At 44.5% G+C, this 15,115-nt stretch overlaps 1 protein-coding gene across 2 annotated transcripts in view; it reads right to left on the minus strand.

The window, feature by feature from the left end:
* Fbn1 (fibrillin 1) overlaps positions 1–15,115 on the minus strand; it is a 207,572-nt gene that overhangs the window by 90,873 nt on the left and 101,584 nt on the right. For both annotated transcript variants that reach the window (XM_003471859.5, XM_023565924.2), the window contains exons 9-12: positions 9,090–9,248; positions 4,336–4,515; positions 3,584–3,727; positions 1,825–1,944 (exon numbers count right to left, since the gene is read on the minus strand). In XM_003471859.5, coding sequence (XP_003471907.1) covers positions 1,825–1,944; positions 3,584–3,727; positions 4,336–4,515; positions 9,090–9,248 — 603 coding nt within the window. The remainder of the gene's footprint in view (positions 1–1,824; positions 1,945–3,583; positions 3,728–4,335; positions 4,516–9,089; positions 9,249–15,115) is intronic.

Consider the following 15,115-nt stretch of genomic DNA (forward strand, 5'->3'; position numbering starts at 1 on the left):
CATGGCTACTTCGCCCTCCCAGACAGCACGAGCATGCTCTTGGCTTTTAGGTTTAGGATAAGCTGACCCCTTATTATGTCTACTCTAGGGGTCCCTAGGTACTGTGTTACTGCAGTATCAATCACAGAAGCCAAGAGATGGAGCCAAGGTAGGGGCCATCAACATGTGAGAGATAAAGAAAGTGTGGTGTGCACAAATACACATGGCAAAATACTGTTCAGCCGTAAGAGCCATAAGAGCCAGCATGGTGACATCACGGGCAGGAAGATGAGAGAAGAGAGATCATCTCATTAGGGAAAATGAGCCAGACACTCTCCCTAACAGGAGGAATGCACAACCAGATGCCATGAAAGGAGGAGTGAGACCACTGTTAGGTAAGAGGAAGGGAACGCGGACACAGGAGGGCAGGCACCAGCCTGTAACAGAAGGATGGACGTGGACACCGTACGCCGTGGGCATGGCTGGAAAGGCCATGTTGACAGGCAAGGTTCTGTAAAATTAACACTAATAAAAATGTTGAATGATTTGATTTTGTTTTAAACAAGACAGTGCTCCAGGTATACACACCATGCTTGGTCTCTGATAAATGAAATCCCAGACGTAGAGACAGTGGTCTGCGACTATTTGGTCCCTGCCCCTGGAGTGACTTCTCAAAAACAATTCTTCTTTGCTTATTTAGCAGCAAAGTCTCCAGTCAGTGCCTGAATCAAATTCCTTATTTTCTACTTTTCCAAAATGCCCAGGACATGGTGTGTACGAGCTAATTATTTTAATCAATAGATATAAAATTAAGATTTTCAACATGTTAACTATTCAATCTATGCATTTATAATTGCTAATAAGCCATTAGTCGAATTATTAGCATGCTGCAGAGCTATGTTCCAGGGTTTTTTTTTTTCCTTTTTTACTCAAAATTGCCATGCTTATGTAATGAGTCAAAACCTAAAGACACATCGCCAAGTCAGAACCAAATTTAAAAGACTTTGAAACCAGTTCACTGATACAAATTAAAACTCCTCCGGGTTTTCAATCAACATGAAGAATTTTTGCCAAAGGAGGTAAATAAAATTACCCCCTTATTAACAGCTTACAATTTTTACAGGAGAAAAACCTCCCTGCTTTTCCTGGTATTTAATTTTAACAGTGTTCGCTTATTTTTACCAGCCTTTACTGGATTAATGGCACAGTTCAGCTGGTGCCAAATATATACACAGAGATTCGAGATTTGAGTTCCTTCAGAGTGGGCAGTGTATTTCATTTATTTCTATCTCAGAAACATTGTCCATGAAAGTCGTTCAACAAAAGCCATACATTAATTAGTAAATGACCCTGAGATGAATGAATTTCAAGAAGAGAACAGCTTAATAACTTTAATCAGCATGCAGACTGCAGAGGGGTCTTATTCCAATGCTGATGGCTATTTAGTCAGTCTCGGGTGAGACCTGACGCTCTGTATTTCCAAACGGCTTGTCTTCCTTTCAGACCTTTACACTCAGAAACTAATCACAGGCAACTTCACCTGCAGCTGTCCTCAGTGACCCAAAGAATACCTGACATTCCTGGTTCCCAGACAAAAACCTAACAAGCAACAGGGATGAGACAGAAAAGGAAGTAACAGTAAGATGATATTTCCCCTGGGCACAGAAATAGCTTCTAAAATAATCTGAATCTCTGCCAGCCTTTTGTGGCACTGTCTTCAGAGTGACAAGATTTGGAATACAGTGCAAAAGGCAGTGAGACTAGCTTAATGTCTCCTACCACGGGTCACTTAAAGTCCACTGGAGTCCTCTGAAGCCAAGCCCTAGTCTGGCACGGGACACGTACCTCGGCACTCCGTCCTGGTGAGCGTGCTCTGGTAGCCAGCGCGGCAGTGGCAGGTGTAGGAGCCTGGGGTGTTGACACACTCGCCCCCAGTGCAAGGGTTCTTCTCACACTCGTCCACATCTGCAAGACACAGAACATGTGACTGAGAGATCAGAAGCAACAGCTTACCATCTTGCAACTGTGCATAGCTCTCTTCTGTACAGAGAAAACATGCTCCTTTCACAAAATAAACAGTATAAGGAAAGGAGCCTTTTCCTTTTCACTGCAATGCGCCATCTCCAGCCATGGGAAGCCCAGCTAAGCAGCTCAAGTATATCATTCTTATGCGTCATTTTTCAGAGATAAACCCCAAGTGCACAGCAACTCAATGTTCCAAGCTAATAACCATTTTCGTTTGCTCTTCTGTGAGAAATGGAAGTTACCCATTTAAACTCTAGCCTAAGAAAATCAAGTAGACTGATTTTAATTGCAGAAGAAGCTTCTGAATAGGCTTCTGAGTATCTATCCATGCTCTGTGGTTTTTCAATAAAAACTAGGTCCAGCCATATTGAAGGCTCCCCTGCAAAGCTCTGTTAAGAACATCAGGACAAAGCCGGTAGCAACTCTTGATGAAGGGGCTCTTATCACCCACTGCACCCAGATTCCCTGACCTGATGGCTTCCGCTAACGCTCGGAGTAATGGTTAGTCCCCATGTGTATAGACAAGCAACCACGCCTGGTGAAGATAACCCGCCTGTCCACATGCTCCTTAGGAGCACATGCCTTCCTCATCCTGAGCGACATGCTTTCTCTCCTCCCCAGCTCTGATAACTTCTAGAAGGAAATGAAACAGCTTGAGAAAGCAAGAACCAGCTCCTAATAATAGAATCAGAATTTATAATGGAACTGACTCAGAGGTTAATTCATTTTTTAAAAACAAAGCACATGGCAACTCGATGTTTTTATTCAGCCCAACAAATAGATGACTCTTGCATTACCTGTCTTCTTTTTAATAGCTTACAAGACTCGGCAACAATTTGAGGCTCTTTTCTTCAGTTGTTAATAAACAGCTATAGAAAGCTGGTCGGTTACTCCATTGCAACTTAGTAAAATATGCAAAAGGTCATAATATCTGAGTCAGGTTTTTGTAAGGTGGTGGTCAGCTTTTGGTGAAATGACTTAGGTTGGAGTTACCAGCAAGCCTTGGATATATTTTACAGTGAATTTAAGGTCAGTCACTGCAGCATACAGACTAAAGCCTCCCAATATGTTTATACCCTCATCACATGCCTGGGACTGTTATAATGGTGAAAGGGAATTTGAAGTTGTAGATGAAGTTAAGACTGCTCATCTACTGACCCTGAAATGAGAAGGGTCTCTTGGATTATTATACAGGTGGGCTGATTTAACCCCACAGGCCTTTAAATGTACAAGAAGAAAACTCCCTGGAGAGAGAAATTTGGGAGATGCTACACTACTGGCTGCAAAGATGAATGGCCCATGAGGCCCTATTAGAAGCAAGTAACTTCTAGCCCCTAGGAAAGGCAAAGAATGCACTCTTCCTGAGTTTTCCAAAGAAACACAGTTCAGCCAACATGGGGATTTTAGGTTATTCAAATCTGCATGGGGCTTTTCATCCAGGAAACCGAATGATAATATATACTTGTCTTGTTTCCAGCCACTAAGTTCAAGGTAAGTTGTTCCAGCAACAACAGAAAAGCCAGTACACTCAGGGGACAGAATCCCAGAGGCCTCCTGGCCTGGGTGACAGATCACATACCGATGCACTCCCCCCGGAGGTCCAGCTGGAAGCCTTTGTTGCACTCGCACCTGTAGCTCCCAGGCGTCGGAATGCAGCGTCCATTCTGGCAGAGATAGCGGACCAGCTGGCAGTAATCAGTGGTGATGTTGAATGGCACCACCACTGGAAGAAAAACAGTGAGGCCCATTAGGATCGGTTGTAACGACAGCACCTTTCACCAGTACCGGATCTGGCAATCACGGACGCAGTGTGGGGTGGTAAGGAAAGAGGATACCCTCTGGACAACGGTCACCCTAACACTGCACCTATAGATCATGCATTCTGGGACCCCATGTGCACTGTGGCCCAGGTGCTGTTTCTCCCACCCCACTCTCAAGCCTCCAGTTTGGGGAAATAACAAAGGCAGTGAGATATTGGCAGTTAACTACTTGCAAAGCTGCTTTACATGCAATATCAGCTGAAGTGTAATTGTAAACCTCCTCTACTATTATTAGTTCATCCTTTGACTCAGGTTTCAATCTCTTCCTATAACCCTCTCACATCTGGCTGAAAACATCAGTAACAAAATGACACAAATCTCTTGAAAATACAAGACTTCCATTTTTATCTGTGCAACAAGAAAATTGGAAAATGTGTATATAATGCTACACAAGCTACAAATGTAATTTAGCAACTGGTAAACTTATATAATAAATAATGGAGGGAAAACAAACAAAAATGCTAACCTGATTAATGAAAGAAAAATTATTAAAGGGCTTGTGAATTCTTACTTGATGGTTCTCGAGATGGATACGGATACTCCACTGGTGGCCGAGGGACTGGAATGGCAGGTCCAGGAGAAAAGCCAGGGACACCAGGCTGGACAGGAGGAAGGGGGCCGAGAGGTGGAGGGGGATATTCTGGTCTCCCAGGAATCACCATAGGGACGGAGCACAGCTTGTTGAAATCCTCTGGAAAAACACAACATACCACAATCAGCTGAGCTGTGGCTGACATCACAAACCCACAGAAATCTTTTAAAAGAGATCTGTGAATAAACTGGGTCTTCAAGGCACATGAGCCAACTAGAGAAAAGCAAAACAAAGCAAGAAACCCTAACTGATTTCATTCCCACTGTTAACAGCTTATAGCAATAGCCAACAATTCTCAAGTGTATATGCCACATGCCTGTCCCCAAACCCAGGGAGTCCTGACCTATTTCAAAATCCACCTTGTGCAAAATATAAGATGCCACTTTCTCCATCCAGTCCTACTTACAGATTCCACAGAGCTCTAAAAAGCACACAAAACAGCTTTGATTTAAACTGGCTGTGCAGGTGCAAGCCCATAATCCCAGCACTCTGGGAGGCCAAGGTAGGAAGAGCCCAATTTGAGCCATGCCTGAGCAACTTAATGATTTAGTGATACCCTGACTCTGAATGAAAGGGACGGGGAAGCAGCTGGGTGTGAAAGCTCTGGGAGAGGAAAACCCTGGACACCTCCAGCAAGGGTGGGATGTGATCAGAAATCGCCCTCGGTGACATGTAGAATGAACTGCAGGGAGACAAGGAATTTGCAGAAGACCAAGAGCTGGACTCGGAAGCAGCAGCAGAACTGCGGAGGAGTAGGCAGATTTCCACTTTGAAATAAATGGGAGGTGTTTGCTGAGGGAGATAACATCCGAGCTGCGGGAACAAGAAACAAGAATGACTTCTAGCTACTTTGGTTTTTGGTTGGTCAGGCGGGTAGGTGCTGTCCTTTGATAAGAGGGGAAAACTGTCGTGGCAGTGGGTTTGGTGGGTAGAGGCCAAGTTCCAGACTGAATGCCTGAGTTTTGAGATCACAGGTCTTCTAAGATCTTCTAAGGGCTTCTAAGATCACCCACTCCTGCTCTCGGCCTGTCTTCTATATTCAAGGGCTCAATATAAGGAGTCCACAAACACAGGGGTATCTTGGTTCATGGACTAAGGAAGTGGAGACAGTTCACAGAGGCTGCGGAGGACAGTATGACGCCAGGATGGAAGTGACCGTGAGCTCTGGTGTTCTCAGTAGAGAGGTGTGACTTAAGGTCACGGGGAGGGATGGCTGCTCCGAGGAGTGTGGTAGGAAAGGGGAAAGGAGTGTGGAGCAGAGCCCTGAGGAAAATGATAACAGAACAGACAGAGACATGGCCCACGGAGCGGGAGGAGACACCGGGCTAAAGAGTGTGGTGCTGACGCCACATCAGCTTCTGCTCAAGGAGCTCATGCCCTGGCATCATCTATTCCCCCACCATTGCATATCTTGGGTCAGTGGCTGTTTTCCAAAATCCCAGGTCTTTATCAGCATAAACCTTCTTTAGTTTCGTGGCACATTTTCTCTGGGCTCCTAATTAGGTGTTATTAAATCATACCCTGTTTTCACAGAATGCATTCACTTCATTCATTTCCCTGCTTCCCACAGCCAGCCACAGCGTGTCACAGTGGCCCTGAATACATAAACGAGGCACATAATTTTTTAAACTCTTTTCTCTAGCGCCAGAAAGCTGATAATTTCATTATCGCAGTCACACAGTGATTTTCCCCTAGGGGCTTTCTATACTATTTTCAATCATAAATAGCAATTTATTAGGCTGAGGTTTTCTTTGTCTCATGGACTAACATTTGACAAATTCTATGAACAGCCACAGAACTTACTGGAATTCATACAACCTCATGGACATGGTAACAGTTTACTGTGGCTAAATGCACAGCAGGCCGCTACACACTGACAACAGTCACTTGCTGGACCATTTCTAAGACTTCTTCTGTCGTATTTCCCATTTCCACTTCAGCTCAGTTATGTTTTCTGAAAATTCGGTTACCACATTATAACTATTATTCATCTGGAATTACAACCCGCAGAGACTCCATAGCATGCAAATGTATTTGGAAAATGTTTGTAGATTGTGTTTCCCTGACTCAGGACGCTAAAATCCCTTTTGCCAAAGTGTAAGTCTTCCTACAGAGGTATCACCTATGCATGCCACATCCAACATCCGGGTCCCCCACTTCTGCCAAATTTCTACCACTGAGACTTCGTACTCTTTGAAGTCAAGGATCACACATAACTCGTAACTAATTCTCAGCCCGGCCCTGCAAATTACACATAAGAGGATTTCATTAACTGTGTGCCTGATTTAATTGAATGGCAACTATATGAAGGCACTCACTTTGTAAGCACCTGTATATCCTTTCATTTTTAATTCTTTCTGGATTTGCATGAAAGAAGTTGGGTAGCTTACCAGCGTTTCAGCTAATCAGGTGAGTATATTACATAAAGAATGCCATTAAATTTGCCTTAAGCCTCTAGGAAAGTGTATCACACTGGGTTCTATACTCCTTCCCACAGTCTACTGATTAATAACTTTCCTGTGCAGCCCTTTAAATCCAGGACCAGCAACCAGGGCTCACTTGGTTGAACTGATTCTCTCTTTCCATGTCCACGTAACCCAGCAATGATGCTGATTATTTTTTAAAGAACAAAAAGCTGACCTACATGATCACCTTCGAAAAGGTAGAGCCCAGAACTCTGTAGCACTGGCTGGGGAAATATCGAAGCCAACAAAACCTACCTGAAAATTAGTTTGCTCAATTAATCTGCTTTGCCTGAGGCCCATCTCAGTCTGGTGTGGCTCTCGGTGATTTACCGGAAGGGCAGCTCTCTGCAAAGCCACACACAGAGGAACCTGGTCTTCTCCACCTGTCCCCAATCAGGTCTTCTAAGATCTCCCGCCCCTGCTCTCAGCCTGTCTTCTGTATTCAAGGGCTTAGTACAAGGAGTCCACAAACACAAGGGGTGCCTTGGTTCATGGACAGCAAATCAGATGAAATATGTGATGTGCTGCAGCTTGAGCTCTAAACACTGCATTTATCCCACACATTAGTTCACAGTGATGAGGTGTTTTTATTAGTACATGTTTGCAGTACACGGTGTTTACATTCACCTTAGGGAGTGGCCACATGTACTTAGCACCTCTTGATTCTTTCATTTCCCTTCCACTATCCGTCCTCCTCCCTCCATCTCTAGATCCCCACCCTCATTTTTATTATCTTATTATTTTAGCTCATACTTGCAACACATGACTACATGCATGGGGGCAGCAGGTGCGCATACATGACCCATCTTACATCTTTCACATCCCTTCCCCCACTTCCCATGAACCCTACGCTTGGTCTTTTGCTTCCTTTTCTGTATGCGAGAGATCCATCTCTCTGTTCCCTTTCACCAACCTTTCCTTTGCTCTTCACTTTACTGTGCTTTTGATTTCTCGTATGACAGAAATGATGAAGTATTTCAGCTTGCAAGTCTGACTCACTAAAGGGAAACTTTACAGTAACACCTGAGATCTGGTCTCTAACCCCTGAGAAGGGGCCCTTCCAGCGGGTGAGCAGCAGCAAGACTCCAAAGCTCTAATGCTATATTAACCCACTGCCTCTCCTAAATGCCCTGATTTAAGCACACAGATCAGCAATCGAATTGCAGAGAACTACCAAGCTGAGCAATGAGTTAGAACTGCTGGGAAAATGATTCTGAACATGTTTGCATACCTGACTGTTTTCTATCAGGGAGATTTTGCTACATACTGTGGGGGTATCAGAAAGTGTGAGAAATAGGGGATTACAAGGCAAACAAGACCTTGTAACGATTTATGAACACATGGGTTACAAAGGAGAGCAACACGGATTTGTGCCACAGAAAAAGCACACCAGAGCTGCTAGACCACACAGAAGAATGTTCTCGGGGTATTATCTTTGGAGATTTCTGTGGAGTAGGCAGTCAGGTTTGAGTAGGTCCCTAACACACAAGAGGACAAATAACAACCAAGGCTGGTGAGGTGGGCAATCGCGGAGAAGGGACTAGAGCTGAACACGAGCTTTAGGACAAAAAGAAGAGACCGAGTTCAGAAAGCACAAATAAATTCTGAATTCAAAGAAAACACCATCATATAATTAGAGAATCAAGCTGGTGTAAACAGCAATTAAAAGATGAAGTGGGATCCAGTGAGGGGCTCTCTGTGCAATGCTCAGTGGTAACACGGTCTTTGCAGGGAAAGGCAGAACTTAGCCCACGCAAGACCGCCTGGGTTCGTTCCTCCCGGGGAAATTTTTCTGGACATTTTTCTTTACATCTGCCAAGGATAACCATTTTTAAATCGAACTTAGTCTCTGGGAAACTTACACTGCAGTTGTGAATGTCACAAGGGCCCATCGGGAGACTACATCGACAGTTCAGGGTGGAGGGAAATGAGCTTTTATAGAAATGAAAGGAAGATGATAGATACAAGAGAAGCAGGAACTTTTTGTTTAGGCCACCACACAGTGGGAGAAAGCAAGCTACATAAGAAACAGCAGCCAACAACAGTGTGTTCTTTGCCAGATCGCTGCATTTCCCCCAAGCATGATGTGGGGAGACTTCACCAGGATGTCACCTCCTCTGCTTCCCGGAATGCGATGCACTGCCCACGTCCCCTCCTGTGCACTGCATGGGCTTGCAAGGGCTGGGTGGGCTACTTGGCAGCTCTTACCTGTTGCTCTGATGGGACACATCTCAGGCGCGACAGTGGCCCCCGGGGACCAGCACCTGCCAACGTCACAGCAGCACTGCATCTTGGTGATGGACTGAGGCAGTTGGTTGGAGCAGCGGCCATTGGTCAGAGCTGTGTAACAGTATCCCGGGCGGACATCTGGGAGGCAGAGAAACACATAGGCACCCGCTGAGACCAAGCCTGTGGTGACGCCCCCTGACCTCGGCACCTCCCCAGCACGCAGTGTTCTGTGGCCGGGTGAAGTCACACTTCTGTCCTGTGCAAGGGGAAATGCCAGGGCTGGACAGTGGTCAGTGAAGAACCCCGGGCCTCACACCTCTGCCCCAGGGCACTGGCACACTTGGGTGAAGCCTCACATACAAGGTGGGAGCGACTGATTAAAACCCCATGTGCTGCAGGAAAGAGACTCAGAGTTCCACGGCAGTGAGTTAATTACTTTAAAAGGCCTGTCTCTAGGGAAGGGGGTGAGGTTTTACTTAGTTTTGAACTGCTTAATTGGAGCTGTGATAGCTAAATATTTATGTAAATCTATTTTAAAACAACACTAAGTCTATGCTAGAATCCATATTTCTAAAGGCTCTTTCTTATTTTTCAGGCTGAAACTTGGAGTCATACTGGTGAGTCTCTTTTTTAAGAAATGAGCTACGTCACAATCAGATACAATGCTATTGATCAAAATTGTCTTTCGTCCTACGGCCTTAGCAGATTTTTTTCAAAATCCTGAGCATTTACTTGTTCAGAACACAGATAACTCTAAATCATCACTTCTGTGGAACTCGACAGCTCTAGAAGACTGCTTTTGCTTTTGCTTTTGTTGCTGCTTTTGGCAAAAAGGTGTCTTAGCAAAGCATACGGTAAGACACATTCCAGTATCACTTTTTTCAGGTTACGACATGTCTGTCATGGTAACATCTGATGCCATTCAAAAAGAGCACACAACATTGGAAAAGATGTCACCGTGAAACAGAGGGGGCAGGTCGCAGGAATGAAGCACCTTCATCTACCTGACAGACACTGTCATTACCTCCCTCTTCCAATAAAATTTATATTTTAAATATGTTGGTCATGTAAAAGGACATGAGCAGTGAATCCTTTCAGAAAATGAAGAATGCATTGACCATTAAAAAAAGAGAAAGAAATTCATCCTCCTGAATATTAAACATCAAATTTGCTCCCAGAAAGGGTCATTGCTATAATGATCATTTGCCTGTTTCTTAGGAACACAAAGTCTTCACATCTTGAGAGTCTTAATAAACAAAAGGAAGTAAAGTAAAAGCAAGGCTAATTTAGAAAAATTTACTTTATAAACATCAAGTGAAGAAGGCTAAAACAAACCTATGCAAACCATGAAAGAAAACCATGAATCTGCTTCTACAGACACAAGGTAATTTCAGAAAGTGGTTAAAACCGCTAGTCAGTACAAATGCACTCTCCAGGACTGCTTCTGTGGCTCCAGTTTCTGAGCCCTTGGTCAGGTGAACAATCTCAGCAAAGGGTCACAGCAAGCTTTATTTCAGTCTGACCCAGGACACATGTCTATAGAGAAGGCACAGACAAGTCCACTCTGCGAAGCCTCAGCATTGCAAATGAAGAAGTAGAAACGGAAATTCCCACTTGCTAATTTGCAGTGCCTTAAAGCCACTAATAACTTACATACCAGTTGCGTCAATATTTTGAGCACGAAAACCAAAGGCTGTTAAGAGTGGGAAGAGACATTCAAAACTGGCTTATATCCCAGCTTCAAGTGAACTTGGTGGTCAAAACCCAGTGTAAACACTTGACAAAATTATGCAATCTGTACATATAATTTCCAGCCTGGGCTATCTTTCAGAGCAAAAGTGGGGCTTCGGCTGCCAAGGGTAAATTCTTAGTGGGCTAATGTCTATCATCTTGCAAATTAAGTACGATACTATCCTATTGCCCATCTGGCTGACTAATATGTTAAATAAGTAGGTTAGAGATGCTTGATCAAAATCATGAATATTGAGGCTGAAAAAATTACAAGTTGCATTTCAGTTACTGGCAGTTTCTGATTTACAAGTGGCACCTGCCCATACCATGATCATTTTTCTTTTTCTTTTCTTTGCTTTCTTTCTTTCTTTCTCTCTTTCTTTCTTTCTTTCTTTCTTTCTTTCTGTTTTTTGTTTTCTGCTTTGTGTGGGGAGATCTCAGAGGGTAGAGGAGAAATTTTGCTTAAAAAATTCATATTTACACGATTTATAACATTAAGGAAAGCCTACAAGCTAAGAAGAAAAGAGAAAGCTAAACCCACGGACCATGTAGAGGACCTGTGGCCCAAGGGACACAGCCAGAAGCTCCCCACTTCCTCTGGCAGTAGCGCTGTGGTCAAGAGAGGGGACCGTGCTAGACCACCTTGCACAGAGGTAAGGGATAGTTTTAGGAAAATCTAAAGAACCACAGGAGCCAGGGGCAAGAGTGTCAGGACCTGGAAGACACAAGGAAAGGCAGAGGGAGTCACAGAATCTTTATCTTAAATCTCTCTTGGCCAAGACATCTAGTAGAAAAGGAATAGGATCTTTCCTCCTTCCCTTTCTTCCGTATCACGTGACCCTTATTCACTGGACCCAGAAATCACATGACACCAAAACAAACACTGATATCATCAGGCCACTGCAGAGCCCTCCTAGCCAGTCATTAACACTGTTGGTTCCAACCAGGACCCAGGCACCGTGAGGCTGGCTGTGGGCGCAGGACATCCGATGGTATCTCTGAGTTGAAGAGTAGTAGCAACTATCATTATGATAGGAAAAGCCTTACATGACATGATCAGGTACCAAAGGAAAATCCCAGAAAAGAAATAACACTGCAAAAGCTTAAATTAAGGTACCTGTGTCACTGTCTACATGTGACATGCATGGAGCACTAGACTGGCAGAGTCAGAGGGAGCAGAAGGTAATGGTGGGAATTTTATGGTTATAAAAGCTATTTAAATTAAGGTACCTGTGTCACTGTCTACATATCGGGATTTCTACTGGTTTTCTATTGGATTTCTATTCCAAGCAACCACCTTGTAAGCCACCTTGGCATTGTGGTTTAGAGACAAAATCCCCCCCCCCCAATAAACGTTACATCTTCAGAGGTGACAATGTCAGCAGGTAATCAGATCACAAGGGCTCTAACTTCATCAGTGGATTAAGCCAGTGAGAGCAGAATTTGATGGCAGTATTGGAAAGTGATGGAAACTTAGGAGGTGGGGGCCCAACTGAAGGGAGTGGATCATGCAGGTATGACCTTGGGGACCATATCTGGACCTTGCTGTCATCTTTGCATGCTTACTTCCTGCTACCTCTACCTTTTGTCAACCATGGTCAGTGTCTTTGGTCTGCAGCACATGTGCCACCACGATCTCTATTTCACCATGGCCCAGAAGCAACACAGCCAGGAACCCATGGACTAAACCCTCTGAAACCAGGAGCCCCAATCTACTCTCCTCCCATAAGCTGATTTCCTCAGGTATTTGGTCACAGTGATGAAAAGATAACACATTTGGTTCATTTCTAGGTCAGGGATAATTTGTATTTTGGGAGTTCTCTGTGGTTGGAAAGAAATATGAGTGTTAGGAAAGACAGTAATGTCCCATAGCAAGTTGCTCATTATGGCTGCAATAAGGTTCCAGGGAAGAGGCAGTGCCTGCCTGTCATGGTTTATGTCTGTGTCCCCCAGGCCTCATGAGTTTGAATTGTGCATTTGTTATTTGTTCATTGTATAGTGCTTGGATTGATGGTGTTAGTGTTACACCCACTTAGGGGTGGAGCTAGGATGTGATGTAATGGCAGGAAGAAGGTGTGTCTTGCTCTTTGCTGGTTCAAGTTTGCTGTTTGCAGCCGCCATGAAAGGCAGCCCAGCCATGCCCGCCTGCCTGGGAGCCAACTGAGCATGGACTGAAACCTCCAAAAACTGTAAGAAATAAACCTTTCCTTTCCCAACTTTGGGCTTCAGGTATTTTGTCTCAGCAACAAGTAAAAATAACAAGACAGAAATTTGGTACCAAGAGTGGGGTCGTTTGCTGTGACTATACCTGACCATGTTTCTTGAGAGGCTTTGGAAATATCTTGTGGGCGGAGTTTGGAAAAGTTTGGACATGTCACCTGGATGCATAGGGCTGGAGCAGCTTAGGCTGTTCTGTAGAAGAGATTCGGGTCAGAGCTCAGGAGAACAGAAGGATAATAGAAAGCCGGATGGTAAAGACCAGGCTTGGGAGGTTTCTGCTGGGAAGGACTGCATTGGTTGTTGGGCTCCACATAATGGGTGTTATGGCTTGGCAGAAAGTTTGTCTGCATTTTGTTCCTGCCCAGAGACTTTGCCTGAGACTGAGACAAAGCACAATGGACTGATTAATCTTGAAAAGGAAATTAAAAAGCAATCGAACATTGAGGCTGTGGCATGGCTATTGTTGGGGGCTTTCAGACAGCTTTATATTTCAAATCAGAAGCAAACAGCCCAGCAGGATAGTGTACAATGCTGTGAGTTTGGCCCAAAGAAAGATTCCAGGAAGGGTGTGGATTGTAAAGACAGAGTTGAGATATTGATTCCTGAGGAGAAACAGAGAGATAAGAAAGATGGCCCCGGGGCATCCCAGGAAGCGGTGCCCACCCTGTGCAGCCTCACAGCAAAGGAGGAAAAATTTGCTCAGAGCAAAAAGCTGCAGAGCGCCATGTTCCAGAATGGCAACAGCGGCCACGTGAGGTTCCAGAATGGTGGCAACATAGAGAAGCTTTTTCTCACAATCAGGTAAACAGAGCCCTGCAAACCAGGCAACTGACTCCTACAGCCAAGAGAGAGAACAGCCTGGCTACTGCTTCAGCTAGCAGCAAACCTTGGTGGCATCCACAAGGTGCTGTCTTTAGGTGAAAGGAAAATGCACAAATTCTGAGGGTAAGACGGCTTCCACCTCGATGGCAAAGGGCCTGGGAAGCCAAGCAGTGTGCCTCTGAGAGGGCAATTTATGAAGATGTAAATGTGAAACCGAAGGTGCAGTGGAGACCCCAGAAAGTTTGGAAAAGCCAAGAATGTGGATGATCCAAGGGAAGCTGCAAAAAGCAAGCAGAGAAGATTTAAGAGAAAAGCTGCGGGAGTTGAAATCTCTAGAGGTACCCTGAGGGTGAAATCACCCAAGCCTTTTGGTGCTTGCAACTGGACTGCTTCAGATGCTGAGCATGGAACTCTAGGACTTAATGTTTGCTCTGCTGGATGTTGGACTTGCTTTGTTTCCAATGCTTTATATTCCCCTGTTTGTAACTTTTGGAATGGTAATGTTTATCTTGTGCCTTTACATTTCAGGAATGTTTAACCTTGTTTCATTTGTACAGGGGGTAACAGTTAAGAGTTTACCATAGATCTTGGAGGAGACTTGGGACTTGGACTATTCAGCAATGCTGAAACTGTTAGGACTTTGGCAACTCTTGGAGGTGGACTAAATGTCTTTTATACAAAGGATGTACATGAGTCCTGGGGGCCAGGGGTGGAATGTCATGGTTTATGTCTGTGTCCCCCAGGCCTCATAAGTTTGAATTGTGCATTTGTTATTCATTCATTGTATAGTGCTTGGATTGATGGTGTTAGTGCTACAACCACGTAGGGTGGAGCTAGGATGTGATGAAGGTGTGTCTTGCTCTTTGCTGGTTCGAGTTTGCTGTTTGCAACTGCCATGAAAGGCAGCCCAGCCATGCCCCCCTGCCTGGGAGCCAACTGAGCATGGACTGAAACCTCCAAAAACTGCAAGAAATAAACCTTTCCTTTCCCAACTTTGGGCTTCAGGTATTTTGTCTCAGCAACGAGTAAAAATAACTAAGACACTGCCTAAAGATTGGGTGAGGAAGTTAACTGCACCTGGTGTTCACAGGAGACGTCTGGATTACGAGGAATCCCTCTCTAATTTCTTCCTTTGACCACTGTACCAAATTATTTACCTGACCTCTCTGAACCTCAGCGTCTTCCCATCTACAATACAGTTTCAAATATCAAATCACTTCATTTACACACCT

This window comes from Cavia porcellus, unplaced genomic scaffold, assembly GCF_034190915.1.
Source record: "Cavia porcellus strain 051 isolate PalLab524CR breed Dunkin Hartley unplaced genomic scaffold, mCavPor4.1 scaffold_1, whole genome shotgun sequence".
NCBI lineage: Eukaryota > Metazoa > Chordata > Mammalia > Rodentia > Caviidae > Cavia > Cavia porcellus.